Raw genomic sequence first — 26,410 nt, 5'->3', positions numbered from 1 at the left:
CCTGTGGGAGCCCCCCAGCCCCCTCCTCCCACCTCTCCCTCATGCACCCTGTCCTAAGGTCTGAAGCAAACAGTGGGGGGGGCTGCCCTCCAAATTACCCAGGAGTCCATGCGTGGCCCTCTCCAGGGTCATGGGGACCGCTGGGGGGAGACTGGAAAATCCAGTTGCCAGCACTGGTGCTGAGGACCCGGGTGAAGAGAGGCCGTTCCCACATCCCCTCTGCCATCCGAGAGGTGAGGTAGCCGCAATGGCGTCTTCAGTGCACCTCTTCCTCCTCCTGGTCCTCCTCAGCAGCTCCTGTGCAGCGGGTGAGCGTGGGAGGAGGGCAGCCTGGCCTTGCGGTGGGCTGGTGAGAGGAGACGGGATTCCTCGGCACGGAGCCCCTGTCCTGACTTGATGGGGCAGCACGGGAGGAAAGGGGGTCTCCAGGGAAGACGGGACATGTGCCCCACCAGGAGGGTAACATGACCCCAGCTGCAGGGTCCTGAGCCACAGTTTTGGGTTCCCAGGGCCAAAGGTGATTTTGCAAGGAAAGCTGACTGAGGCTTCTCAGGCCTCCCAGGACTCCGGCTTTCCCAGTGTGCTCCAAAAGGTAGTTGTTAGGATGGGAGAGGGTGTGTGTATGTCTGCGAGTGCCTGCCAGGGGCTGGCTGGGCCGAGTGGGGTACCCCTCACACGGTCTTGCTCCCCAGATCTGCCGCCTCCTCCACCTCCCACCGGGGACCAACGTTACCCTTCATCACAAGGGGCCTTCACACCGCCTCAGCTGCGGAGCCTGAGGGCAGCGGAAGCCGGCGTGGGCGGGAGTGAGCAGGCCTTGGCCTAGCAGGCCCCTGCCCTGCTGTGTGCTAATAAACACGAGAGACCAGGTGATTGCCTCCGTGTCCAGAGGGTCTGTGCGCACAGGGCAGCCGGTGAGCTGCATGCCAGGGTCTCTGACTGATTCTCCCGTTCGCTGAGCAGGGGTGCCAGCGGACTCCCCGCCTACACCACAGAGGCCTGGAATGGAAGCGAAGGAACTTCAGACAGACAGACAGACATGCCACACACACACACACACACACACACACACACACACGTGTAGAGTCCTGCTTCTCCACGTGATCCCTGTGGCAATCCTGAATGCTCTGTAACAGGCCTCTTCATCTTCTAGAAGAGAAAAGCGAGGCTGGGAGAGGGCTGTTTGCCTGGGCTCAGCAGCAGCCAAGACGCCAGGCTCCTCACAGATGTCAGCCAAAGCAGGATTCTAACCGCAGCCCCAGAGGCCTAGGCAGCCTGCGGGCAGGGTGGGGTGGAAAGCAGGGTGAAGGGCACTCAGAGGGGTGCGGGGTTCAGCTGAGAAGTCGAGGTGCTGTGGGGAGGCGCTGTGGACCACGACCTCAGGGGTCCCAGATGAAGGGTCCATCCGATCCTGTTCGCCCACGGGGTGGGGATGGAGGCAGTGCCTGCATCCTTTTCTGGGAACCGCGTGGGTAAACTCGGGGAGGATGGCCCACGGGGCCTGTCCCTCAGGTGGGCACATCTGGGACGGACCGAGGCCAAAGGGGAACCTTAGGAGTTCACACCCCCTTGGGATCCAGGAACCCTTCCTCAAGTTTATCTCGAGCTGGTCTTAGTGGCACAAAAGCTTTAACTCCTGGGCTCGGGAGGCAGGAGGATCCCTGAGTTCGTGGCCACCCTGGTCTACTGAGTGAGTTCCAGGACAGCCAGGGCTACACACAGAGACCCTTTGTCCAAAACAAAATAAATTCTCCTGCCTCCTCACTGGCCAAATCTTGTAGCCTAGTCCTGACTGACCCCTCCGGAGGGTTGAAGTGATTGCCCGTCCATCATTCTCCACCCAGCCACCATCACCCCCATACAAGAGCGCCCTCCTGTGGGAGTGCAAGGTACCCCAGCAGAGCACGCCGCTGAAGCACGGGCAGGAGGCAGCAGAGCAGACATTTTGCTTTGCCTCTTTCCCTCCTTCTGACTGTCCTTCAACATGTAGCATCAGGCAGAGGTAAGCACAGGTCCCCGGGGGCCTCTGGGCTCTGTGACCTGTCCTGGGCTGCACCCGGAGGGAGGTGGCCCATGGGTCAGGGGTGCAGACTCCAGATCGGGGCGGGCTTGAAGAGTGGATGGAGGTGTGTTCTTTAGCCCTGCCTCAGGGCCACAGTCTTTCCCTAGAGCGCCACAGTTCACCTCGGGGTTCACCAGGGCTGTGGGGGAGTTAGAGGAAGGAAAATGAACAGTCTCCCAGAGTTAGGGGTGACTCATTCCCGGAAGACATTTCAAGGAGAAATGGCAGGAAGGCGTGGGGGCGGGGCTCCCAACTAGGGCCAACAGGGGAAGGGAAGACCCAGGGACCCCATATAGTACCTGAGGCAGCTTCCATTAGCCTCCTCTCATCCCTGGGGCTGTTACCTTTCTGACCCCACAGTTTGGTCTTCTGTCCTTCCCAGGGGATGCTCTCAGCAGCCCCTACATGACCAGCAGCCCCCCTTCTATTTTTATGGAGTGTCTTGTCCAGGATTAGAGAAGACTTCTATCGCCAGAAGGACTCGGAAGCAGCACGCATTTAACACTCCAAGGGCCCCTTCCGAGCAAGGGGACACCCTGAGACTAGCAGATGGGAACCCCAGTCAGTTCCCTGTCCAGTCCACCAGGAATGAGAGGACAGGTGCCTGAGGGAGGGGGCTCTGACGGAGCCGGCTGCTCAGAGAGCTTGAGAAGCAGGATGGAGGGTTAGGCCACTGCTCCCCAGTAGAGACGGAACGGACCCCAAGGCGCTGGGGAGGATGGGCTGGAGAGGACAGGTGCCCACCCAGTACACCCGAGACAGGGCTGTGAGGCAGGTCCTTAGCTAAGAGTGGGCACCTGGGTGGGCTGCGAGGCGGCACGGAAGACTCGCTCAGCAGACTCGCTCAGCAGACTCGCTCAGCTCGATCTGTGCATCATGCATGTCTGCATTCGCAGGAAACCAGACGCAGCAGCCCGAGTTGCAGGCAGTTGTGAGGCACCTGACCCGGGAACCGAACTTGGAGTCTCTGAAGAGCCCAGCCATCTCCAGCCCCTCTCCAACTGTCTCCTAAGCCAGGGAAGCTTAGGAAAACCCAAAGTAGTCTTTTTTTTTTTTTTTTTAAGATTTATTTATTATGTACAGGGTTCTGCAGAAGAGGACACCAGATCTCATTCATTCAGTGGTCCACATGGTCGCTGGGAATTGAACTCAGGACCTTTGGAAGAGCAGCCAGTGCTCTTAGCCCCTGAGCCATCTCTCCAGTGCCCAAGTAGTCTTGAAGCCTTGTGATTCAGAGGAAAGAGATGGCAAACATGGCCTGAGAGTGAAGAGGTTCCGGTTTCTGGGGGTGGTGGTGTGTGTGTGTGTGCAGAGGGCCAGTTCAATTGCCTGCTCAATGTTGCTTTTCCAGCCCACATTCCACCCCCTGCCCTGCCTCTGGCCTGCTCGCTCTGGAGGCTGGAGGGATTGCTGTCCTAGGGGACAAAGTATCCTCAGTGTCTGTGCTTGTGCCATGGACTCGCCTCTCCTCAGGAATGAGCACTTTCACTCCCAGTTAGACGACCCTGCCCACCAGGCAGTTTGAGGCCTTAAGGGCCAGCCCTTAAGGCTACGTTCTACCTTAGCTGTGTGCTCCTGGTTGCAGCTGGGTTCTCTTGGCAGTGGGCAGAGCGGGCGGCAAGGCCTGGGGACAGCCAGCCCAGCGTGACTGCAAGCTGGCAGGGTCTGAAAGGACTCCTGAGCTGTTTGCAACCTGTGTCATGTGAGGAGCCAAGGCTTCCAGCCTGCTCATCTGGGGACCAGAGGAGATGGGCACCGGGGATGAAGCTGGAGGACGGAGGACGCCCGTCAGCTCTGGCTGACAGCGGGATAGCGGGCCTGGCTTGTCAAGTTCCAGAGGATGGGAAAAGATCCGACAGCCATTCTCAAGATCTTAGCTGGAAACCCGGCTTCTGACAACATCAGCCTGCCTCCCTTGGCAGCTCAGCTGGCTGTGTGATAATGCCCCATCCAACACGACGCAAGCAGCATCAATATACTTGAGGAAAGAGCTGCCATTTCAGAGGAAGTCCTACCCTTCAAAGAGCCTACTGCTTGGTCTGGTTTTTAAGATTTATTTACTTATTTTTATGTGTATCAGTGCTCTACCTGCATGTACTCCTGCTGGCCAGAAGAGGGCACCAGGTACCAGTATAGCTGGTTGTGAGCCACCATGTGGGTGCTGGGAATTGAACTCAGGACCTCTGGCAGAGCAGCCAGTGCGCCTGACCACTGAGCCGTCTCTCCAGCACTCACATGGTTTTTTCAATGCTAACTTCTGTGATAACAAAAAAAGGTTTGTAACTGTGGACCCATGTGCAGCCACTAACCAGAGTTGAAGAGGAACTCTGTTCCAGTCCAGTCAGCTGGCTCCAGCACAGGTCCCCATTGAGAGCGAGTGCACATGCATGTGCTTGCGTGCGCATGCACACAGACGCACGCGCACGCACACACACACACACACACACACACACAGAGGGAATACAGGTCTCAGCTCGCTTTCTCTGACCTCTGTGCCACACTTTCTTTCCCAGGCCCGCACGGCTAGTCCCTGCCCCTCCTGGAAGTCTTAGCTTAACTGCATCTTCCTGAGGTTTACTCTGACCCATTTACTGTCCCACACACTGCAGCTCCCTGTCTGCCCTTGTCCCCGTTGATGACTTTTGAACTCTCTCACCCACTGAACCAAGGGAAAAAGGAGGCCCTCTGCCTCCTCCCTCCATCAAGAGTGCAGACACCTGGTAGCATCTGAGGTAGGTCCTGAGTGCAGCTGGGGTGTCAGAGGAATCAGACCGAGGGCGGCAGATGAGGTGGCCAGACCCTGCACGTCTGCCAGCAGCAGCACGCGTGAAGCCCCCAGCACGCATGAAGCTCCCAGCACGCGTGAACCTCGTGACCGCAGCAGCAGCAGCAGCGAGCTGCCCCTGAGCAGCGCTGAGAGCCAGCGCTGAGACTCCCGCCGATCAGCGCGCAGCTGGCTTCATTCTCTGGCTCCGTGTCCAGAATGAAGCTCCAGAATGAAGCTAAGACCCACGTGTGCTGGTTCTTCGGAGTCAAGTGAGGCCCAGGTGGTAACGGACCACAAGAAGGTGTGTCTGGGGCGTTATCACGTCATCTCCTCCTCATTCTTTTTTTTTTTAAAGATTTATTTATTATTTATACAACGTTCTGTCAGTACATCAGATCTTACTATAGATGGTTGTGAGCTACCATGTGGTTGCTGGGAATTGAACTCACGACCTTTGGAAGAACAGCAAGTATTCTTAACCCCTGAGCCATCACTCCGGCCCTGTCCTCCTCATTCTTACAGCACAGGGACCTGCTCTGCTTCCTCTTACAGAATGAGTCACCCTGAGGTCCCGCCGCACCAGCAGAGGCACCCGTGCTCACGCAGGTCTGAGGAGCGTGGCACTCAGGAGCGGAGCTCAGAGTCTCCCCACCCTGGAGCCTCATCACTCAGCCGCTGGAGGTGGGAGGCCGCCTGGTCCAGCTTTGACAATTCCAGGCGGAGGGAGGAGAGCTGGGCGGGAGAGGAGATGAGAATGGGTGAGCCGGCCTCCGCCCACACCCCCCGGATCGCAGGCTCCCCCCAGACTCACCCTCTGCTGCCTCTCCGCAACCCCCTCTGCTGTGGTCCGGCTCAGCTCATCAAGCTGCCTCTGTAACTTCTGCCTCCGGGCAGCTAGCCGAGGTAGCTGGCTCTGGGGGTCCACCAGACCCTGAGAACGAGAAGCCGGAGACCCTGCAGCCTGCACAGCCTCCCCGAGGCCCCTCCCTGCCACCCCTCCGCCCAAGGCTCCTCCACCCTTCTGGTCACCTGCAGCTCCATGTAGATCTTCACGGTGTCCCCCAGTGGGGCCGAGGCCCAGCCTGCGGGAGCCGCTGCCCCTGGGGGCAGGAATCCTACAGCCCCACAGTGGCTCAGGGTGCCCAGGGCCTCCAGGAAGGGCTGGAACAGGCTCTCGTCTCCCGGGTCGGAGCTCTGCAGCAGCACTAGTGGATGCAGGGACGGAGAAACGGTCAGTGCGAGCAAGGGTGCCTACGCTGCTTCCTGTGCCCGCAGGCTGGCCCTTCCCGACAGCCTCACCTCGGGGTCGGGCTTTTGTGAGCTGGTAGGTGGCTCGGAGGGCCCGCAGCGCCTGCACCACCTCTTGGACCCTGGAGAAGCAGCGTTCCAGCTCAGGCTGACGCCAGGACTCCTGGTGAGGAAACGCAGCATCAGCACCAGACTCGGCCTTTTGATTCTCCTGGCTCTGTCCTCTCTCCACCTGCCTCCTCTCCAGGCAATAGCTCCCCCTCAGGAGAACAGCATGAGAGCTGCCAACCAAAGGTTGATGCTTTCATCACTCTCAAGATGCCAACCAACCCCAGCTGAGCTACAAACCTAAATACTATCAACGCACAGAGCCCATTGACTGTCAATTTTAAATCTACAACAACTGTATTAGGTATAAATGTTTTGCAAGCATGCATTTTTATGTGTAACATGTGTGTGCCTGCTAACTCCCCTGGAACTGGGGTTACAGATTGCTGTGAGCCACCAAAGTGGGTGCTGGGAATTGAGCCCAGGTCTTCTGCATGAACAAATTCTCTTAACCGCTGAGCTGCCTCTCCAGCCCTGGACTTCCAGACTTTCGTTCTTCTCCCCGACCTGTTTTGTTTTGTTTTAGGCAAGGGTCTCTGTAGTCTGGGCAGTCCTGGAACCGGGTGGTCGGGCTGGCCTCCCACGCAGAGATCCTCCTGCCTCTGCCTCCCGTGCTGTTAAAGGTGTGCACCACCACCCCCAGCTCAAACTTGACTTCTTGAGGCTGAAAACAGCATTGTAGTGAGACAATATCAAAACCAGTGGGTCGGCATGGTGCCATGCCAGCACTCGGGAGGCAGAGGCAGGTGGGTCCACGGTGAGTCCCTGGCAGCCAAGGCTACATAGAGACCCTGTCTCAATTTACCAAAAAAAAAAAAAGTGTGTCTGGGGAAATGATCAGCAGGTCATCCTGCCAGGCGAGCCTGGCGACCTGACTTGGAAATTCACGTAAAGAGCTCCATGGCTGACAGTCACCTACAGCCTTCAGACATCAAAGGCTGCCCCGCGTCCCGGATCCCTGCCCATCCATGACTCACCAGGCTGTGGGCACTGGGGTAGGGGGCCACACAAATGCTGGGGGCAAGGGCACCACTCTGCCTGGGCGGCAGCCGCTGCCAAAGTTCTTCTGCCAAGAAGGGCATCAGTGGGGCGAGGAGGCGCAGCCCAATGTCTGCGCAGGAGAACAGGACCTGCCGCGGTCCCGGGGGGCTGGGTACATTCGCCAACACCGGCTTCACGGCTTCCTAAGGAGAGAGCTTACGGTAGAAGCATGGCCACGCACACCCTTCACCGCTGTGCCGGTGGGGACCAGTCCCCAGGACAGGGAAGGTCCTGCACATCTATCCTGGAACGTGCATGCGCACATGGTCCACAGCACGGATTCCCAGAGACGGGAGAGGAAGGGTACAGTTTAGGAAAGAGGCACAGACGAACTAGGAGGTCTGCCAGTGAGCCGTGTCCTTTGCGGGAACAAGGCTGAGAAGCAGGGAGCTCGGCGCACAGCCACCTCTGCCTGCCCTGACCGCCCGAGAGGCACTCTGGGCGGCTGTCACGGGACCCTGTCCTCCCCGCACGCAGCTGCCCACACTCTAAACACAGCAGCGTGGGGTCGAAGAAACCCCCTCTGCCCCACTCCCCGGCCCCCTGTTCTAGACTCCCCCACCTTCTCACTAGGAGGCCGGCCACAGCTCTGGACACTGCAGAGCCCAGGCCAGCGGAGGAGGAACACGCCCTTCCTCCATGAGCGGACAACCCGGCACACCCAGAGCCACACACCACCCAGGCCCGGACCCACCAGGCTGTGCCGCCCTCACCAGGTACACATCACAGAGACTGTGCAGCCAGAAATGATACAGGGTGTGGGTGACAAGGGAGAGCTCCCGGCTGAGGAAGCCCCGCTCACAGTCCTGGGCTGCGCAGGCCAAGCGGCTCAGAATCCAGGCGTCCACGGCAGAGGAGGGAGACACCTGCAGGAGGGAGGGCATGAGGACCCCAGGGCTGGACGCCCTTCCCCTGCCACCCGGCCAGGCTGGCTGCCCCTCCCACCGTCTCCGGCGGCTGGGGCACGAAGCCTTCCCCCAGGGCCCGGAGGATGAAGCGCAGTGCGTTCCAGAGCTTGTTGCAGAAGTGACGGTAGTTCAGGACCTCGGAGACAGACAGGTGCAGGTCGCCCCCTGCAGGAAGGAGGAGGAGTCAGTCACCCTCGTCTGGGGCTGCCCACACAGAAACCCTCGGCCAAACTACCCGCCTCGGCTCACCCAGGATTCCATGGGAGCACAGTGCAAATCGCAGGGCATCTGTGCCACACTCGGGGATCCCGTGAGGAAAGTCCTTTCTCTGCAACCAGAGGGAGGAAGGTGTGGCCAGCGCCTTCCTCTGCAGAGGAAGCTGCAGAGGCTCGGGCAGCTGCTGCGGCTCTCACCTGTGCCGCGGCTGCAATGGCTAGCTCTCCCGGGTCCAAGTTGCCCTCTGTCAGCTTGGCCTGCAGCACCTGGAGACGAGTGAGACGTTCATAGGCCGCGGGGTCAGAGCACACGAATCGTGTCCTGAGCTACAGCCCTGTCTCACCTGCAGCTCCTGCCCGCTGATGACATCCCGAGGGTCCAGCACGTTGCCCAGGGACTTGCTCATCTTCCGGCCCTGCCCGTCCCGAACCATGGAATGAAGCAGCACCTGGAGACGCGGAGCGGTCAGCCGAGGGCTTGGCCGGGGCTTCCGGGGCAGGCTGGGGCACGAGAGCACGGTACCTTGCGGAAGGGCAGCTGCCTGGTGAGCTGGGTCCCCAGCATGACCATGCGGCCCACCCAGAACAGCAGGAGGTCGCCGCCCGTCTCCAGGAGCGAGAGCGGGTAGAAGTGAGCGAGGTCTGGCGTCTGTGGCAACAAACAGCCTGTGAGGCCAGCCTGCCCCAGCCTGCCTCACGGAGAGCATGAGGTGGCTGCCGCTCCGGGATGGACACGGACACGGACACGGACACACACACACACACACACACACACACACACACACACGGGATAGCTCACCTCCTGAGGCCAACCCAGGGCAGAAAAGGGGAAAAGAGCCGACGAGAACCAAGTGTCCAGGACATCAGGGTCTGGGAAGGAGACGGGAACAGCTGGAGCCTCAGGCCCCGGCCCCTGCTGCCCCCAGGCTCCCTGTCAGCCCTCCACGGCCTGCCCACCAGGCACTCACCCCTCTCCAGGGTCAGCTCTGGGCCTGCTCTGCCCGTCTGCTTGGCGGCTATGGCTCTGGCCTCAGCTTCTGACCGACCAACCACCCAACATTCCTCAGTGTCATCCTAAAAACGAAGAGGGGACGCCAAGGGATGTGTGTGAAACTCACTGTTCAGCTTCCCGGGTGCTGAGCGGCAGACGGCTCTGGAGGAAGGCAGGCACTGGGAGGGGGACGGTCACTCAGGAGGTTGCAGGACAGAGCCTGACCTCCCTCCCCCTCCCCCCCTGCAGGCTCTTCCGACCAGAGGCTTCTCACTAACCTCTGCACTCTCTCCGACGACCTTGTAGGCTGGAATCTGATGTCCCCACCACAGCTGCCGGGAGACACACCAGTCCCTGTCCAGGACGATGCCCGTGATGCCAGTGTGACCAGTGGGCCCCTCCCCCCTTCTGAGAGCCACCTTACCCAATGTGGGCAAACCAGTGCTGCCAGCTCTTCTGGTGGAAGGCGGGCCAGAGCTCCAGGGCCCCTGACTCCACGGCCTGTCAGAGAGAGGTGGCCCACGCCTTTAATCCAGACACGCAGGCGGGCTCTGCAAGTTCGAGGCCAGCCGGGGCTGCACAGTGAGACCCTGGCTTAGAAAACATAACAACGACCCCTCCGAGGAGGCCAGTGTGAAGGCTCAGCAGGGGGAGGGCTTGGCTCACGCACGACGGAGACAGCAGGGAGGAGCCGGGTCCACGGCTTGCCCTCTCAGCGCCTCCTGCGAACCACAGGGCACACAGATGACTTCCAGGTTTAAAACTCAGGCGTGTGATGCATATGTGCACACGTACGGAGGCCGCAGGGCAACTTTGGGAGCCGTTGTCTCCGCCTGCCACACTGGTTCAGGACTGAACCGAGGCTAGGCTTCACAGCCAGTGCCTTTCCCGGCTGAGCCAACCATCACCTACGTCCCCGTGACGGCACAACACCGGAAAGGACCGGAAATGCTGCCCAAGGTTCTGTGCCAGAACAAGGACGCAAGCCGGCCTTCCTCCATCTCCACGGGGCCCGACGACAGGGGCTCCCCTCCTCCCAGGCCCACTGGCCCACACAGGGCCGTACCTTGGCCGCTCGGGCCCCCATTTCCTGGCAACGCAGGAACCACTGGCTCTTCAGCAGGTGTTCCACCACGTCCCCGGAACGGCTGCAAGGGCGGCAGGGAGAGGCCCTGAGGGCTAAGGAGAAGCTGGGGACCAGACCCCACAGGAACCCCGACACTTGAAGGGCTGAGGCACCCCGGCCCGGGTCCTGTCATCAAGAGCGACAGAACACGCCGGGCACACAGAGCCCAGGCTGTGGTCACTGTTAAGCCTCGTCCATTCCCTCTTGGTGCAGCCCCCGGTCAAGGTTAACAGGGCACCTGCAGATGGGCAGCAGCATGGGGTGCTCCCGTAAGCCCCGGAACAGGCCCCGCTCCCTCAGCGTGCACACAATCTTCTCCCGGGCCACAAATCGGTGAAGACCCTGGGGAAGGTGACAAGGTTAGGGGCCTCAGGCAAGAGGGGGAGGTGGGGCAGAGACGGGGTGACACCAAGGCGGGCTCACCTGCAGCCAGTCTCCACAGAGCGACGTCATGGTCCCATCCTCTGCAATGACACTCAGGGGGGTCAAGCCGTGCCGGGCCCCCATCTCGGCATCGGCTGGACTGTGAGCAGGCGTCACCTTCACCGCCCCTGGGGGAAATAGCTGCCTGAGGCTGGCTTGATGGCGGCTGTGGTTTCCAGGGGTCATCCCCTCCTTCCTCCCACTCTCCCACCTTCATCCTCCTCCCGTTCTCCCCTCTCACCCTCCCTGCATGCTCGGCATCCACACACCTGTGCCCACATGTGGCTCAACTGAGGTGTCTGTGATGACAGGGAGCAGCTGTCCTGTCAGGGGATGACGAAGCTGTCGCCCGTGTAGACGCTAAAGGGAAAGGTGAGCTGTCAGGAACGGGCATGAGCACTCGAGAGGGTAGGAAGCAAGGGAAAGGGGCCAGAGCAAGGCGCAGCGTGCCGCTTCAAGGGCCGGGCTCCCGAGGGAGAGCCCGGGAGTGTGGCCCACAGACGCAGCGGCCGCACTTGGTCCAGAGGCCGTGGCCAGTTAACCCTGCACGTGAGACAGAGCAGAACAGCAAAGGCAGGCGAGCAAGGCTGGAACTGGCGCAGAGCTGAGGAGGGTCTCCAACGGAGGGCTACCACTGAGGACAGGCTGCCTCACGGGGCGGGAGGCCTGGCGGGGCACACACCACCCACTCACCGTGTACCGTGGGTCGTCTGGGTGGACGGCTACAGCCACGTCGCCCGGCAGGGTCTCAGGCCTGGTGGTTCCCACCACAATCTCCGTGTCTGGAGACAAGATTCCAGCCCCAAGGTCAGCCATCAGGCCCAGCCTGCCCGCCCTCCCCGACAGGATCCAGCGGGCCCCCTCCTGCCTCCTCTCCAACATTCACAGCTGCAGTTTAGAACAGGGTTCCTTCCGCACTGTCTTACCAAGCCAGGGCCTTGCATAGCCCTGGCTGGCTTTGAACTTGCTGTGTGGACCCGGGGCCCCACAGCACAGCAGGTACCCACAGCAGTGCAAACCTACCAGAGGTCCCAAACGCCCCCCCCCCCCCCCGTGCACTCGAGAGAATGGGAGGCAGAGGTAGGAGGGCAGCTTTCAGGCCCACTCACCAGGCTCTCCATCCACAGGGAAAGCGACAGAGACGAGGAGCCCGAAAGACACAGGGGCCGGGCAGCCGGGCAGCCGGAGCTCTGTGCGGCCGGGCAGGGGCCGGCTCTCCACCTGGCGGGGCGAGGAGCAGGAGGGCCGTGTCTACGGTGCCCACGTGCAGGATGCCCACAGCCATGCGTTCTGTTCCTGCCACCCACCCCAGGGCTGGGAGGATCGTCCACCGTGAGGTCACGGAGCTCAGAGGCCGCGACGGGCGCCGTGCTGAGCCTCTTTACAGCGTTCCTACAAAGCCGCCCTCTCTGAGTGACAGTGACCGGAGCTGGCGAGAACCTGACACAGCTGCCCTCGGGGAGAGCTCCCCCCCAGCCTGGCTCCCTCGCTCACCTCAATGTCCGAGATGGCCGATCTCAAGGCGCACGACCAGTTGACCAGCTGGCGGCTCCGGTACAGCAGCCCCTCGCGGTGCAGCCGCACGAAGGCTTCCGTCACAGCTGCCGAGGAGCCCTGGAACGACCGAGTGTGCACCCTGAACTCCCTGGACCGGGGCCCCTCGACCCAGCACGGCCCACACTGGCTCCAACGATCCCCACGCCGCCGGCCTGCAGCGGGAACTCACGGCGTCCATGGTGAAGCACTCGCGGTCCCAGTCCAGCGAGGCTCCCAGCGCGCACAGCTGCTCGTAGATCTCCCCTCCTTTCCTGCACCAGAGACTTGGGTCGGTGAACACGCCGGAGCCCCTGCTGACACTAACCATGGATGCTCGCCTCGGCCTGCGGCGCGCCTGACCCAGCCTGGAAGCCGACGGGACAGAACCACGCACGCACGCACGCACACAGACACAGACGCACACAGACACAGACACACACACACAAGTGTGCACACCCTCACATAAACATAACGCACACGCAGACACGCATGCACCCTCTGCCCGTCAGAGCCCCTGCTCTGAGGATGTTAGGGACGAGGCAGGAGGAGGGGAATGCTGCCAGCCAGGAGAAGCGGTGACAGCAAAGCCTCCCCGTCCCCCGCCGGCCCTGCCACCCGCCGGCCCTGCCACCCTGCTCACACATGTTTCCACTCCCACACGGCTCTGAGGAAGTCTTCCCGGCTCAGCTCGTGTCTCCTCACTCTCCGCTCCTTCCACAGCTGTTTCTCCACCACAGCCTGGGATCAAGCACAAAAACATTGCTGGTCGAGTTGCTCTGGGTAAGGATACACCACCGAAGAAGCGAAGACGGGTCAACAGACACACCTGTGTAGCAATCCCCGCGTGATCTGAGCCCGGGACCCACAGCACGCGATCCCCACGCATCCGATGCCTGCGACGGAAGCACGTCAGGGACCCCGAGCTCACAGATGCTCACCAGCCCAGCCCCGCCAGCGGCCCCATGCCTCACCAGCGCACGAGCGCGTCCTGGATGGCCACTGTGAGTGCATGGCCGATGTGCAGGGAGCCGGTGACGTTGGGAGGTGGAATGCACATGGAAAAGGTCTCCCCCGTAGCGTGGGGCAGCCGCGCCTGGAAGGGAGGAAGTCAGGGGCCAGGGAGGAAGGGACGCAGCCGGGGCAAGCAGCACCCCCGGTGACCGCGGGGCAAAAGAACCTCAAGGAGGCACACTTTAATCCCAAGGAGGCAGAGGCAGGTGGATCTCTGAGTTCGAGGCCAGCCTGCTCTACAGAGTGCGTTCCAGGACAGCCAGGCCATACAGAGACGCCGTGTCTCAAAATAATAATAGTAATAATAATAATAATAGAATTTCAAGAATATCCAACAAGGGGAAAGGGAAAAGGAACTTCTGAAGCCAAGTGCCAAAAGAAGCAACGCTCAGCTGCGCCACCAGCTGAGCCCCCAAGTTCTGTCCCAGGGACCCCGCAGAAGGCCCTGCCTCGCACTAACCTGATACTCCGGCTTGAAGAAGCCCTCTCGCAGCCACCACGGGTACCAGGCCGCTTCCACATACCGGGGGCTGTACGCAGGGGGCAGGGGCGCGGAGACGTCTGCGGAAGAGGAAGAAAGGTCCCCCACCGAGCCGCACGCCGGCAGCGGGGCAGGACAAGCGGGAGCGCGCCCCACACTTCACCTTTCTTTTCACCCGGCTCCGTGGCGACGTCATACACTACTACCTCCTTGCGACTCCAGGCCTTGGCGGGCGCTGCCGGTGCCTGCGGGGAGGAGACGCGGTGTGTGCGCGTGTGTGCGGCAGGCTGCACTCACCCGATCCAGCCTCCTCCGCCCCGCCCCGACCTTGCTCCGGTCAGCTCGCCCGGCCTCCAGGGCCGCCTGCTTCTCCCGCAGGCGCCTCTGCTTGGCCTCGCGGTTCCTCCGCGGGAGGGGCGCGCCGGGCTCCGGCTGCGTGCAGAGCGGCTGCAGGCCCCGGGACGGCGGCAGCCCGCCGAGCGGCGGCCGGAAGGCGGCCAGAGGGAAGCGAGGCATCGGGAGCGCTTGGGGGCCGGCGGTCCGCTCATCGGCGGGGCGCGGGGTCAGCCCCTCACTGCGTCCTTCCGCCGGGGCGCGGCGCCTGGCGGCCGCGCTGCGGAATCACCCGCACCAGGCCGTGCAAAGGCGGGCGCTGTGCCCCGCGCCGGGTGCCGACGGACGCGCGGAGGAGCCGGGCTTAGAGCACCCGGGAGCCCAGCTAAGCGGCGCGGAAACTCGGAGAGCGGGGAGGGGCGGGGCGCCGGGGTGCGCGCGCACGCAGGGGCGGGGCGGGCGCGCTTGCGCAGAGAACGCCCGCTCGCCGGGCTCTGTTTGCAGGGTGGCCCCCGCAACTTGTGTGGGAAGACAAGGGCAAGCTCCCGGAGCCGCAAAGCTTTTTCCATACTTTTATTAAACAAGAAACGTCCCGGTTTGTAAAGCAAATACACCTGGGTCGGAAAGCCGCCCGCCCGCCCGCCCGCCCGCCCGCCCGCCCGCGGCCGGCTCAGGAGCTGTGCTTCTGCCGCTTCCAGAAGCGCTTCACGTCGCTGTGCCCCGCCGGCGTCACCACCATCAGCCGCTTGGCCGAGTTCTCCAACACCAGCACGCCCAGCTCCCGCGCGTGGGCCAGCAGCAGCTCAAAGTCCACTTGCGACAGGAACTGGTTATACAGGACGCCTGGGGTTGGGTGGGACAGGCAGGAGGTGAGGGGCTGCAGTGCGCTCGGCCCTCCGCAGCGTGCAGGCCGGGGCTGCCAGCCAGTGCCGCAACACCCGGAGCAGACACACATTCGGAAAGAGCAGAAAACAGCGCGTGCAAACCCGCCCCGGTAGTGGCTGAACCACCCCGCCCCTTGCCCTCGCCTGACTTAATCCGGACTGCACTGATCTGGACATATCCTGCGAGCAGAACATCAAGATAAAAGATGAGCTTTTCTCTCCCTCTCTGTGGAAACAAACGTGGACTGCGCCAGGCCTGTTTCGTTATCATGGCTGAACTGTCAGTCGGCCTCACCTCGTTAGCCAGTGCCCAAGCTTAGGTGGTGGTGGAGGGGGGCGCTCACCTTCAGTGAAGCGAAGTCTGTCCCGCTCCAGCTCCCACAGCCGAATCTGGTCTGTTATGGTGGGGGGCAGCACAGGAGTCTGCAGAGACGGGGGGGGGGGAGCTATAGCAGTCACAGGGCTTTGGGTGTCCCTTTCTCACCCATCCGCTCACTGCGAGGCGCCCCGGCTGCCAGCACCAGCTTCCCTGGAGCCAACCATACCTGTTTGAGCATGTCTGGATGGGCCCTGGTCCTTAGGAAATGGATTATCTAGGAAAACACAGGAGGCAGAAAGGCATCTGAGCAGCCGCCTAATGTGATCTTCCAGCCGAGAGCTGCCGTACTCGGCCTGTCCCTGCTCAGCTGTTACTGCCGGGTGGGAGGCACCTAGGTAACTAGCAGGTTACTCCCACTGGCCACACCTGCCACTCCCACGGCGCATCTTCTGCTCTAGCCGTAGCCCTGCCCTGTCTTTCTACTGTCTCTGAGCACTTGCTGCTGGGCTAACTGTCTTAACACCTAGTCTTCAACTGCGCTGTGGGGTGGACTGCTGCTTCCTGGGAGCGGGGTGAGACAGACTCGGAGCTAGACCGCCTCCCTTCGTGTCTCCCCTTCAGGCTCCGCCCCGAGTCCCTAATTCCTCTTCACGTGCCTGGTGCTCAGGCGCCCCGGCACCGCTGACAGGCCCGAGGCTGCCTCCAGGACGGGCACAGCCGTCTCCTGACCTCCACTCCAGGCAGCTCACCTGCTGCGCTGTGATGCCGCTGGCGATGGCCTGCTGCACGCTCTCCCGGGTCACTTGGGCCACCACCATGTTGGGGAATCGGTAGAGCATCTCAGAGAAAAGGGCGATGAGCGCAATCTGCAGCTCCGACTCTGGCCCAGGGATCCAGGGATGGAGAGCAGTGAGGAGGCTGCCCACACCGCCCTCCTCCAGCCCTGCCCTCACGTGTAAGAATACCGGCCGCTCACAGACCACCCAGGAGAGGTGGCCGGAACTGGGCTTTCTCCTGTGCCACCCCGTCCAGCCTTACCCGTATAGGCGTACAGTCGGTAGTTGGTTTCTACGACGATGAAGCCTGGCTGGTGCACAGTGCCCCCGGCCCCGGAGACGCCGGATGAGAGGTTGATGGCCAGGCGTGTGGGGTAGTAACGCCGGGACTTCCTCTGGAGGGCGCAGGAAATCAGGGTCCCCGTTCAGGTGACACCCTAACACCCTCCTCCTCCACCAGCCGCCTCATGTGAAACCGTCGGCCTTACTGTCCCCCTTCAGGCGACCCGAGCACAGAGTCCTGCAAGGGCCTTCTACTGCCCCCAACCGCCTAGAAGCCAGGTGGCTGGGTGTACACACCTTCCTCTGGAAAACAAGCCCGAACTCACGCAGGTGTTGCAGGAAGTTCAACAAAGAGTCACTCATGCCCTCTACAGAGTAGTCCTGGAGAAGAGATGGCCCTTCGGGTCACTGCCAGCCTGTCCCTCCTCTCGCCTCCTCATTGGTTCTGTGCTCACTCCTACCGTCCCACCTCCCCATAAGCTCTCCTTATCTCCCTCCTCACCTTGCCAAGGGTAGAGAAGCTGAGCTGGAAGAGGAAGGAGAGAATCTCCACCAGGTCCATGCCTCGGCTCTGAAGAGAAAGCAGAGATGAGACAGGAAATGAGGCAGAGGAAGCGGCAGGAAAAGGGAGCCGAGTACAGGGTGTGGCTGCCACTGGGGGACTTGGGAGTGAGTGCACTGACCTAGGCCCTGGCTCTCACCTGGGCCGTCTGCAGATACTGCAGCATGAAGTACCAGAGCTGGGCGGACGTGTCCAGGAGCAGGAACTGGAAGCCAGCGGAAGTGATGCAGGGCGGCTCTCCAGGCTCCGTGCTAGAAATGCAGAGGGGTCCAGAGAAGGGCGACACCTCCTCAGACTCTTCTCAGCCAACTCTCCAATCCCTCCTAACCCCCAGATGCCCCAGGAGAAGGCCGAGCTGCCCTCCTCACCTCTTCATAAGCCCAGCCTGGCTGAGCAGCTGAGCCAGGTCCTGGCTGACAGCTGCACTGGGGGAGCCCACCATGAAGTGCAAGACCACCTAGAGATGAAGGAAGTCAGGAGAGCGGGGGCTCGAGGGTTCAGGGGACGAGAGCACAGGGGCGCACAGAGGCCCAGTCCTCACCTCCCAGCGCTCCTCAGCGTACTTGTCAAGTGAGGGGACATCCCGGGCGTGCTTGTCTGGTCCCAGCTGACTTGTGTCATCAGACCAGGCCTTGCCCCTGTGGCCAGGATGGGCAGGAGTGAGGAGCCCTGTCTGTTTCCTGCTTCCTGGGGCTTTTCCCACCCTCACACCATGGACCACAAGAAGGGGACATTTCCTATACCCACACCTGGTCCAGTATATTCTTGAAGGAGTTGGGGGGAGGGGTCATAAGCTTGGGGGGGTATCAGGAGCTTCTCCCCAGCAGTGTAAGCAGCAGTTCCCCTGGCGTAGCTCAGCAAGAGAGAGAAATGACATACCCACCCAGAAGAGCAATTCGGAGGTTCTGGCGGAAGACAGGGTTGAGGATGAGGCCCTGGAGTCCACCAGGGAGCAGCTGGGTATGCCAGATACGGAGGCCACTCAGGAGCCCTGTGCTTTCCTCCTGGGCCCTGGACAGGAGCACAGTTGGGTGGTCTGTCATGAGTGGAAAGACCGCCAGGGGCGCCACCTCTCTTTTCTAAACTGGTGTCCTCAGAACAGTGTTGCAGAGTGAAGTTGTGTTTTCTTGCCTCAGATGTCTGTACTGATGCTAAGGAGAACCTGGTTGTTTTTCATTGCTGTTTCTCTCTCTGTTTTGATTTTGTTTTGTTGCAGAAAGCCTTCTCTGAAACTTGGAACAGCCTCAGGCTTACTATGTAGCCCCTGAACTTCTGATCTTCCTGTCTCCGCCTCTCAACTTCCAGGCATGCTTTTTTTCCCTTTTTGTTTTTTTGTTTGTTTTTGTTTTAACTAGCACACAGCTAGTTAGTTACAAATATCACAACTCTCTGAAATGGAAAACACTGCAAGTGTATTCAACAGTCCCCATGTAGAGGGGACTGTTGAAAGGCCTAGGTCTGATCCAAGCTCCTGTGTATGTACGCTGGATGCTGGCACCAGCTGAACAGAGGACTCACTTGCTGAACTCCTTCTTCACCCACAGGGCCACCGCAGCCTGAGGCAGAGGCTGCTCCAGGAATAGCATTCTCATCACCCAGTTCTTAGCCAGAGCAGGGAGCTCCCTGGAAGGTTCAGAGGCCACATGTTACCAGAAGCTACCTCACACCTGCATCTCCGCTCTCTGCCTCTCAAACGTCTCATGCCATCACCCATATCCTTGCCCAGCCCACTGGCCCCACAACCTCCTTCTGTTTTGGACTGATGCAGCTTAGAGCAATGTCTAATGCCCTGGTACTCACACTGGGCTAAACATTATAGCTAATTTCAGTCTGCAGGCCCCGATACCTTCCCCACACACTCCCCTTCCTTTGAAGACTCCTCACCTGAAGACAGCCAGACAAGTGGCAGGGTGCCCGTACAACCGGTCCAGCACCCCAGGGCTCAGGCCCCCTAAAAACTCCTGTAGATTTCTGCATTGTAGGTGTGTTCTGTTCAGTCCACCCCCAGAAGGGGCGCTTTCCATCACCTGACAGGGACAAATGTCAAAAGCCCTTCTCTGTGATCCAGGCCAGTGTCACTCTGACACCAGATCTATCAAGTCCACTTTAACCTACCATTTTCTGTACTTTCCTCTCTGGTACCACTCATCACCCATTCCTCCCAAACCCCTCATGTTCCTGCTTCTTCATCATGCAGCTCAGGATGGTCTAGAACTTGCTGTGTAGCCAAGGATGGCTATGAACTCCTGATCCTTCTGTCTCCACCTCCCAAGTGCGAGGATTTCGGGAATGTGGCTCACCTGGTGTTCCACATCTGCCCTAAAAGTTCAGCCTTTTTTCAGTCTCCAGGTGGCAGAACTGTTCTCATTTCTGTGTATGTTCCCCTGAGGAGCAAATCCAGATCCTCACCGATGTGGACAAGTGACAGAATTACCTTGGCAAAACTGGTTTGCATATCAATGACGTCTCCAGTTCATCTAAGCAGTGACAAGGATGATTGTTTGAGGCCGGTCGTGGTAGCGCACACTGTGGTCCCAGCACTCAGGAAGGCAGAGGCAGGGGGATCTCTGTGAGTTCGAGACCAGCCTGGTCTAGAAAGTCCAGGACAGCCAAGGCTACACAGAGAAACCTTGTCTCGAAAAAAAACAAAAACAAAAACAAAAAAAAAAAACAAAAACAAAAATCAAAAGATTGTTTGAGCCCAGTCTTTTCTCAGCTCCAAATCTGTCAAGTCCTTAGCTCTGATTTGGAGACACAGCTATAAACTGCCTTCATGCCTAAATCCCTTTCTACCCCTTTCCCCCGGTCAGCTTCACCCCCTTCATTGAGACCCACGCCGTCCGAGCTCCACACTTCTGGCTTTCCTTTTACGCCACCTCTCGCTCCACGCCTTCCCTTTACCCCCTCACCACTCGGATGCCCCTCGCGCACCCCAGCTCACCAGCTGTCGCTTAATCTCAGCTAATGTCTCTCCTCGGCTTCTGGAAGCAAAGGATGAGAATTCTAAACGGTGGGAGAACTACGAAGGACTTCACAGACAGGACCCAGCCAAGAGCAGTACAAAGGTAAGGGAGTGCAGATAAAGTGTGAGAAGTAAAGGGGATGAGAATAGGCTATGCACGCGCCTGTCGCGGGGCATGTTGGGAATTGTAGTCCTCTTCCTAAATGCATTGGAGCACCGTGAGGAGGCTCTGACTACAATTCCCGAAAGGCACCGCAAGACGACCAGACGAGAGAAGCTGTCTTCCCATTGGGATTCCCTAGGAACACCTTTAGTAGGACTGTTTGGTTCCGCTCCTCTCGTTTGCTGCTAAAGCCAATCTCTGTTCCGTCTAGGCAGGAGGCGGCACCCAATCCGGAGCTGCTCCAGAGGCGGCGCGCTGAGACCGCTCAGTGATGGGCGGCTCAGTGGTTGCGTGCTAGCTTTAGAGACCTCAAAACTGGGTTTCTGGACCTCTGATGTGAAGCTGAGATAATGCACAGTGAAGAGCATTTCCACGTGGCGAGGATGAACACAATCCAGTTTGTCCTTATTTGGCTACTAAATGCTCTTTTTTTAAATTTTTCTTCTTAACGTACATTGGTATTCTGCCTGCACCTATGTCTGTGTGAGGGTGTCAGATCCCCTGGAAATGAAATTACAGACAGTTGTGAGCTTCTGGGAATTGAACTCGGGTCCTCTGGGTGAGCAGTCTTAACCTCTAAGCCAGTCCAGTTCTTATGGGGCAGATTCTGTCCAGCCCAGTTCTCCTGTTCTTATGGGGCAGATTCTGTTATATCACAGAATACCAAGCCCAACAAGAGTAAGAAATCTGCACAAGAAAGCACCAGTGCTAGGATGAAAAGCACATTTACCAAAGGCGAAGATGGTGAGACCATGTAAGACTTTGTTATGCTTTTATTACGCTCTGGTATGTTGCTCTCTGGTTCTTTACTAATCCATATCTAAAATTAGCAGAGAACAACAACAACAAAAATGACAAAGCTTCATCACAGCGAAGAGCCCAGAGTTTGTATAGTTCCAAACACAAAAGTTACAGTGTAGGAAGAAATGTTATATGAATGAATGTTAGGCAGAATGAAAACAAAAACAAAATCTCTTACGAAGCAATAAAGAAATTTACCGCAGCCAGATGCGGTGGTGCACAGCTGTGATCCCAGCACTCCAGGAGGAAGAGGCAGGCAGATCTCTTTGAGGCCATCCTGGTCTACAAAAAGTGAGCCCAGGACAGCCAAAGCTACACAGAGAAACCCTGTCTTGAAAAACGAAAGAAAGAAAGAAAGAAAGAAAGAAAGAAAGAAAGAAAGAAAGAAAATCACAAGGGGCTGGAGAAATGGCTCAGTGGTTAAGAGCACTGTCTGCTCTTCCTAAAGGACCCGGGTTCCATTCCCAGCACCCAACAGCAGCTCACAAGTGTCTGTAACGCCAATTCCAAGGGATCTGACATCTTCACACAAATGCACATAAAATTAAACTTTAAAAGAAAGAAAAAAGGCACAGGCTGGTGAGATGGCTCAGTGGGTAAAGGCCCTCGCTGTGGTCACCTGGTTAGCAGAGGTGGAAAGAGAACTGACTTCTGTGAGGGTGCCACAGAAATACACGCCCAGCCTTTGCCCCTCTACACTGACACACAATAATAATGGAAGAGTAATTTTTTAAAAATTGAAAGTAATCTGACATCCTCTTGCCTGTAAATGTTAGAATAAACCTTGAACCAGAGGCTGACCAAGGCCTTGTATTGAAATTCTAGCCCCTTCCCCCTCACTGTCACTGACAACTCAGTCACCCCCTACGACCTTCATCCTGAGAGCAGGGCAAGGCAGTTTCTGTCGATAAAATGGCCTTTTTTGGACAAACAACTCCAGAAGGGAGAAGCTGCAGGCTTGCACATAACCCCAGAAGTGGCACTTAACTTCTCATTCCTCAAACCTCGCCTATATTCCCCAAGTAGCCCCTTCCCCTTTTGCAGACACCTTTTTAACACTGTGCCTGGTCCTGTCTAAAATAAATAGTGCAGTCAATTGAGGTTGGTCTCCAGTCTCTTTCCTGCCTCCTGTCTCTTTAAGCTGCTTCAGAAAATCTAACAATAAAATAATAAAAGAAGGGGGCTGGAGAGATGGCTCAGTGGTTAAGAGCACTGTCTGCTCTTCAAAAGGACCTGGGTTCAATTCCTAGCACCCATATGGCAGTTCAGAACTGTCTATGCCCCCAATTCCAAGGGATCTGATACCTTCACACTAATTTGCATAAAATAAAAAGTAAATAAATTATTAAAAATACTTTTAAAAAATAATAAAAGAAGCATAATTGACTAGGAAAAGAAGTAAGCAATAATAAGAAATTCTAATGCCTAGGAAAGAAATGAGAAATGTCTGACTCTCCATTGAGGAGAGAGAAAAAAGCAGAGACTGGACAGATGGTTCTGAGTTCAGTTCCCAGCACCCACACAAGGCTGCTCACAAATGCCTGTGACTCCAATTCTGGGGATCCAATGCCCTCTTCTGACACTCATGCCTATACATAACTTAAAACAATAAATCCTGTTTAAAAATAAAAAAAAAGAAGAAGCTAAAAGAAGAAAAACAACTGAAAGAAACAATCAAATCTTAGCAGGAAAGAAAAAAAGATAAAGGTGAAAGTGGGGTTGTTAGCCCGTGATCCCACAGGTAGGGGAGGTGGAGGCAGGAGAGTCAGGAGTGGTGGAGATCCCTGTAGTCAAGGCCAGGCTGTCCTACATAGAGAGCTGCAGGGCAGCCATAATGAGACCCTGCCTCAAAACACAGAACAAAAACTAGGCAGGCTGTGAACTCCCGATCGTGTCCCTCCATTTCTGGAGTGCTGAGATCGCAGAGAGGCATCGCGACCTCAGCTACTAAGAGCAATTTTAACATGATTGTCCTGTGACTCAGCAAAGTCACCGTTAGAATTCTATCATCCAAGCCAGGTGTGGTGGCACACACCTTCAATCCCAAGGCGAACGAGGCTGAGGCAGGGGTATCTCTGTGAGTTCAAGGCCAGCCTGGTCTACAAAAGCAAGTCCCAGGACAGCCATGGCTGTTTTACAGGGAATCCTCACCTGTAGAATGAATGCAGATTTACCCATCAAAGATGCTTCCTGAACTCAGTGGGAACAGCTCATGGGGCTGTGCCAGAGGCTCAGGGTTGGATAAAGCACAAATCATCCCAGCATTGATGTGGAGCAGAGGGGAAAATGCGAATCACACAGTTTTGGAGTGCGGGTGTAAGGACCAGAGTTCAGAGCCCAGACGGAAGTGTGGAGTGGGATCTCCAGAGCAGCTGGCTAGGGTAGCTATGCTTGTCAGGAAGCCCTGGGTGATTGGGAGACTGCGCCTCCATGGATAATGTAAAACCCACGGAGTATATCTGGGCCCAGGGGTCTTTTCTGAGACTGATTCCCCAACCAAGGACCATTAATGGATATAACCTAGAACCCCTGCTCGGATGTAGCCCATGGCAGCTCAGTGTCCAAGTAGGTTCCCTAGTAAGGGGAACAGGGACTGTCTCTGACATGAACTCAGTGGCTAGCTCTTTGACCTCCCAACCCTCCGTGGGAGGACCAGCCTAGCTAGGATACAGAGGAGGACAATGCAGCCAGTCCTGATGAGACCTGATAGGCTAGGGTCAGATGGAAGGGGAGGAGGACCTCCCCTATCAGCGGACTTGGGGAGGGGCAAGGGAGGAGATAAGGGAGGGAGAGTGGGATCAGGAGGGAATGAGGGAGGGGCTACAGCTGGAATATAAAGTAAATAAACTGTAACTAATATAAAAATTTAAAAAAAACCACCTTGAGGGTTCACCTTGAGTTTGCCTCACAGAGTTCAGTAGGTGACACAACACTGTTTAATAAGGCAACAGGCCACCCTTGAAGAAACAGCCTGATGGATCATCTAGAGGAGGTGAAAATCTTTCCAAGCCCAGGACCATGTAGACAGGTCACTTCCTACCAGCTTTGGTCTTTACAGCCGGTGCTACCCCAGGCACATAGCATAACCTAATAGAAAAGTGATCTTAGTGACTTTAATCTATCTATGTATGTTATCTATGTTGGAGTGCGGGTGTAAGGACCAGAGTTCAGAGCCCAGATGGAAGTGTGGGGTGGGATCTCCAGAGCAGCTGGCTAGGGTAGCTATGCTTGTCAGGAAGCTCTGGGTGATTGGGAGACCGCCCCTCCATGGATAATGTAAAACCCACGGAGTATATCTGGGCCCAGGGGTCTTTTCTGAGACTGAGTATGTGTGTGAGTACGTGTGTATGTATGTATGTATGTATGTATCTATCTATCTATCTATCTATCTATCTACCTATCTATCTGTCTATCTACCTATCTATCTGACTATCTACCTATCTATCTGTCTATCAGAGAAAGACTTGACAGACAAGGATACACCCAACTCTCACAAAAACTGAGAGCAAAGGGAAACTATTTGAGGGGCAATGCAGAAAGAGAGCAAAAGTGAGAGAGCTAAAGCAAGAGAGGGAGAGCGAGAGAGAGAGAGTGCAGTTTTACTAGGACAGTAATAGAGAGACAGGTGGCAGAGAGACAGAACTCAGGTGAAGACTGAATGAGCCCGAGAATGAGAAGGAGCCAGGAGTCTAGAGCAGATGGATGGAGTTAATTTGAGGCCTAGCAGAGCAATTCAGAGGCCAAGAGAAAAAGGAGACTGAATCAGTCAGCTGGCTGAGTTGGTGCCGGAACAGCTGAGCCGAACCAGCCAGCCCTGAGCTCAGAGAGAACTAAAGGTGAGCTTGTTCAGTAGCAAGTCTCAGAGGCTGAAAAATGTTCTAGGCTGTTTAGATCGTACAGAGGCTAGACGCTCCCAGGACTAGGCCTAGGACAGCAGACAGAGGCAGTAATCTTCCAAGACAACAGCTGAAGCAGGCAAATAAAGTTACTTTTACAGATCTCTATGAATTCAAAAACAACCCAGCCTAGGCTACACATCGTCATCATCATCGTCATCACACATAAAATGTCACACAAAAACCAAAATGTAATAAAATAAATTTTTAAGGGGCTGGATAGATGGCACCACACCTGACTAGAGAGCCAGTTCCTGCAGGCTGTCCAGCTACACACACACAGCTCCACATGAGCAAAATGCACACACACTAAATAAGTGTATGTAGTAATTTTTAAAATAAGGCGCAGAGGAGCAGGTGTGGGGCCTTCTGCAATTCCAGCACCTGGAAGGTGAGGGCGGGGGAATCTGGTGCAGGTCCCCCTCTGCAGAAGACCCAGTCTCAAAGCAAGGTTCCTGTGGTTGCAGAGCTGAAGACACACCAGAGAGGGACGGAATGGTCCCAGGAGACTGCGGTGCTGTGGCGTGAGCCAGAGCAGTGGAAGCGTGGAGAAGGAACTGGGACCTGGCAGACCCGAGAGCTTCCTGCTGGACTGGGCTCGGCAGCGGGAAGGATCAAGATGGCATTGGTGCCACAGAGCGGACACTGATGCAGGTGGGGCGGGTTTGAACACGCTCAGGCTGAACTTGGCAAGAACCTGGAGTCACGTGGTTCTGGCACTTAGAGCAAGTCTGGGCTCGGAGCTCTGGGAGCTACGGCTCCCTGCCAGGGCTCCCATTGCTTATTAGTCTAACGTCTGACCTCTGAACTCCAACCCATCAATGTCTGTCTTAATCTTAAGGCAACAGTCTGACCTGCACAGCTTTAGCAAGACGGTGAGATCTGTGACCTGGTCCCCGAGAGCCCATTAATCCAACCTCAGATTAAATTATCTCTGCTGCCCTCATTATCTATTTGGCTCCCTTTGTGAATGTTGTCATCCCCAGGGTCCTTATTTCACAGGACGGCTATGAAGATGGAGTGGTTTTCTCCAAACCTGCCGGGGATTGTTTTCGGACCACCCAAGGTGAACTCTTTAAGGCGTTCACCGTGGCCTCAGCCTGTCCTTGCTGGCCTGAAGCGAGCCAGGCTCACTCTGGCTTCCACCCAGACACCTCACACCTAAGACTCATGTGCGTGATTTCAAAACCTGACCCCGGGATCACCTGGGGCTCCCAGCCCTCAGGATCCTAGACTCCAGACAAAGCATAGAAGCCTCGCCTCTATATTTGATGGCTAGCTCTGCTCTTCATGGTGAATGGGACTGGAGTTCCCGCGGCTTCCAGGGAACCTCTGACTGCCCCGGCAGGAAACCTTTCATTTCTATTCCCTCTGCGGGCAGCGTGCACAGGGCTCTCATGGCCCGACAGGCTCAGGCCTAGATTACAGTGACAACAGACCAATGCTGGACCAGAGGCAGGATGTGGGACTCGGACTGGGGAAAGGAAGGGGAAAGGAAACAGAGTGGGATGAATG

General features: G+C 57.5%; 3 protein-coding genes across 8 annotated transcripts; 1 reads left to right on the top strand and 2 right to left on the bottom strand.

Annotated features, from left to right (window-relative positions):
• On the top strand, positions 1-870 carry Sfta2 (surfactant associated 2). Its single transcript, XM_021651284.2, has 3 exons — positions 1-308; positions 510-592; positions 693-870. Exons 1-3 carry the CDS (start codon positions 131-133, stop codon positions 777-779), a joined length of 348 nt encoding a protein of 115 aa, XP_021506959.1. The 5' UTR covers positions 1-130; the 3' UTR covers positions 780-870.
• A 4,299-nt stretch (positions 871-5,169) lies between these two features.
• Vars2 (valyl-tRNA synthetase 2, mitochondrial) lies at positions 5,170-14,671 on the bottom strand. The gene is made up of 29 exons (XM_021651301.2): positions 14,245-14,671; positions 14,081-14,162; positions 13,897-13,997; positions 13,397-13,518; positions 13,252-13,318; positions 13,066-13,163; positions 12,616-12,697; positions 12,384-12,503; positions 11,999-12,110; positions 11,583-11,671; positions 11,159-11,249; positions 10,890-11,017; positions 10,705-10,808; positions 10,407-10,488; positions 9,765-9,841; positions 9,619-9,694; positions 9,318-9,423; positions 9,149-9,219; positions 8,873-8,998; positions 8,694-8,798; positions 8,548-8,616; positions 8,384-8,462; positions 8,172-8,299; positions 7,940-8,092; positions 7,163-7,369; positions 6,129-6,240; positions 5,859-6,034; positions 5,641-5,760; positions 5,170-5,561 (listed from the first exon to the last, which is right to left on the bottom strand). Exons 1-29 carry the CDS (start codon positions 14,431-14,433, stop codon positions 5,454-5,456), a joined length of 3,180 nt encoding a protein of 1,059 aa, XP_021506976.1. The 5' UTR covers positions 14,434-14,671; the 3' UTR covers positions 5,170-5,453.
• Positions 14,672-14,809: 138 nt separating this feature from the next.
• Positions 14,810-20,179, bottom strand: Gtf2h4 (general transcription factor IIH subunit 4). 6 transcript variants are annotated; one of them, XM_060368994.1, is made up of 15 exons: positions 20,015-20,179; positions 19,508-19,707; positions 18,958-19,100; positions 18,592-18,696; positions 17,953-18,084; positions 17,615-17,711; positions 17,442-17,530; positions 17,213-17,324; positions 17,014-17,082; positions 16,809-16,892; positions 16,492-16,624; positions 16,203-16,333; positions 15,680-15,727; positions 15,479-15,557; positions 14,810-15,093 (listed from the first exon to the last, which is right to left on the bottom strand). In XM_060368994.1, the coding sequence occupies exons 2-15, from the start codon at positions 19,526-19,528 to the stop codon at positions 14,921-14,923; spliced, it is 1,416 nt and encodes a 471-aa protein (XP_060224977.1). In that variant the 5' UTR covers positions 19,529-19,707; positions 20,015-20,179; the 3' UTR covers positions 14,810-14,920. The 6 variants fall into 6 exon arrangements, with proteins under 6 accessions (XP_060224977.1, XP_021506978.1, XP_021506977.1 ...); XM_021651303.2 differs by having other exon boundaries at positions 19,374-19,702; XM_021651302.2 differs by having other exon boundaries at positions 19,508-19,702.
• Between the last annotated feature and the right edge of the window lie 6,231 nt (positions 20,180-26,410).

This window comes from Meriones unguiculatus, chromosome 16 (assembly GCF_030254825.1).
Source record: "Meriones unguiculatus strain TT.TT164.6M chromosome 16, Bangor_MerUng_6.1, whole genome shotgun sequence".
In the NCBI taxonomy this organism is placed as follows: domain Eukaryota; kingdom Metazoa; phylum Chordata; class Mammalia; order Rodentia; family Muridae; genus Meriones; species Meriones unguiculatus.
This window is presented reverse-complemented; position numbering and strand designations above follow the sequence as displayed.

Bases quoted from the DNA above. Each gene is read 5' to 3' on its own strand.
- Sfta2 (XM_021651284.2), top strand. From the start codon at position 131: ATGGGGACCGCTGGGGGGAGACTGGAAAATCCAGTTGCCAGCACTGGT. The intron at 309-509 runs GTGAGCGTGGGA...TTGGGTTCCCAG, and splicing joins CAGCAGCTCCTGTGCAGCGG to GGCCAAAGGTGATTTTGCAA. The intron at 593-692 runs GTAGTTGTTAGG...CTTGCTCCCCAG, and splicing joins TTCCCAGTGTGCTCCAAAAG to ATCTGCCGCCTCCTCCACCT.
- Vars2 (XM_021651301.2), bottom strand. From the start codon at position 14,433: ATGCCTCGCTTCCCTCTGGCCGCCTTCCGGCCGCCGCTCGGCGGGCTG. The intron at 13,164-13,251 runs GTGTGTCTGTTG...GCTTGATCCCAG, and splicing joins ACGCGGGGATTGCTACACAG to GCTGTGGTGGAGAAACAGCT. The intron at 10,809-10,889 runs GTGAGCCCGCCT...CACCTTCCCCAG, and splicing joins TCTGTGGAGACTGGCTGCAG to GGTCTTCACCGATTTGTGGC.
- Gtf2h4 (XM_060368994.1), bottom strand. From the start codon at position 19,528: ATGCAAACCAGTTTTGCCAAG. The intron at 17,531-17,614 runs GTGAGGACTGGG...CTTCATCTCTAG, and splicing joins ACGCTGAGGAGCGCTGGGAG to GTGGTCTTGCACTTCATGGT. The intron at 15,728-16,202 runs GTGAGCTGCCTG...GTGTTTTCCTAG, and splicing joins GCGGCATCACAGCGCAGCAG to ATAATCCATTTCCTAAGGAC.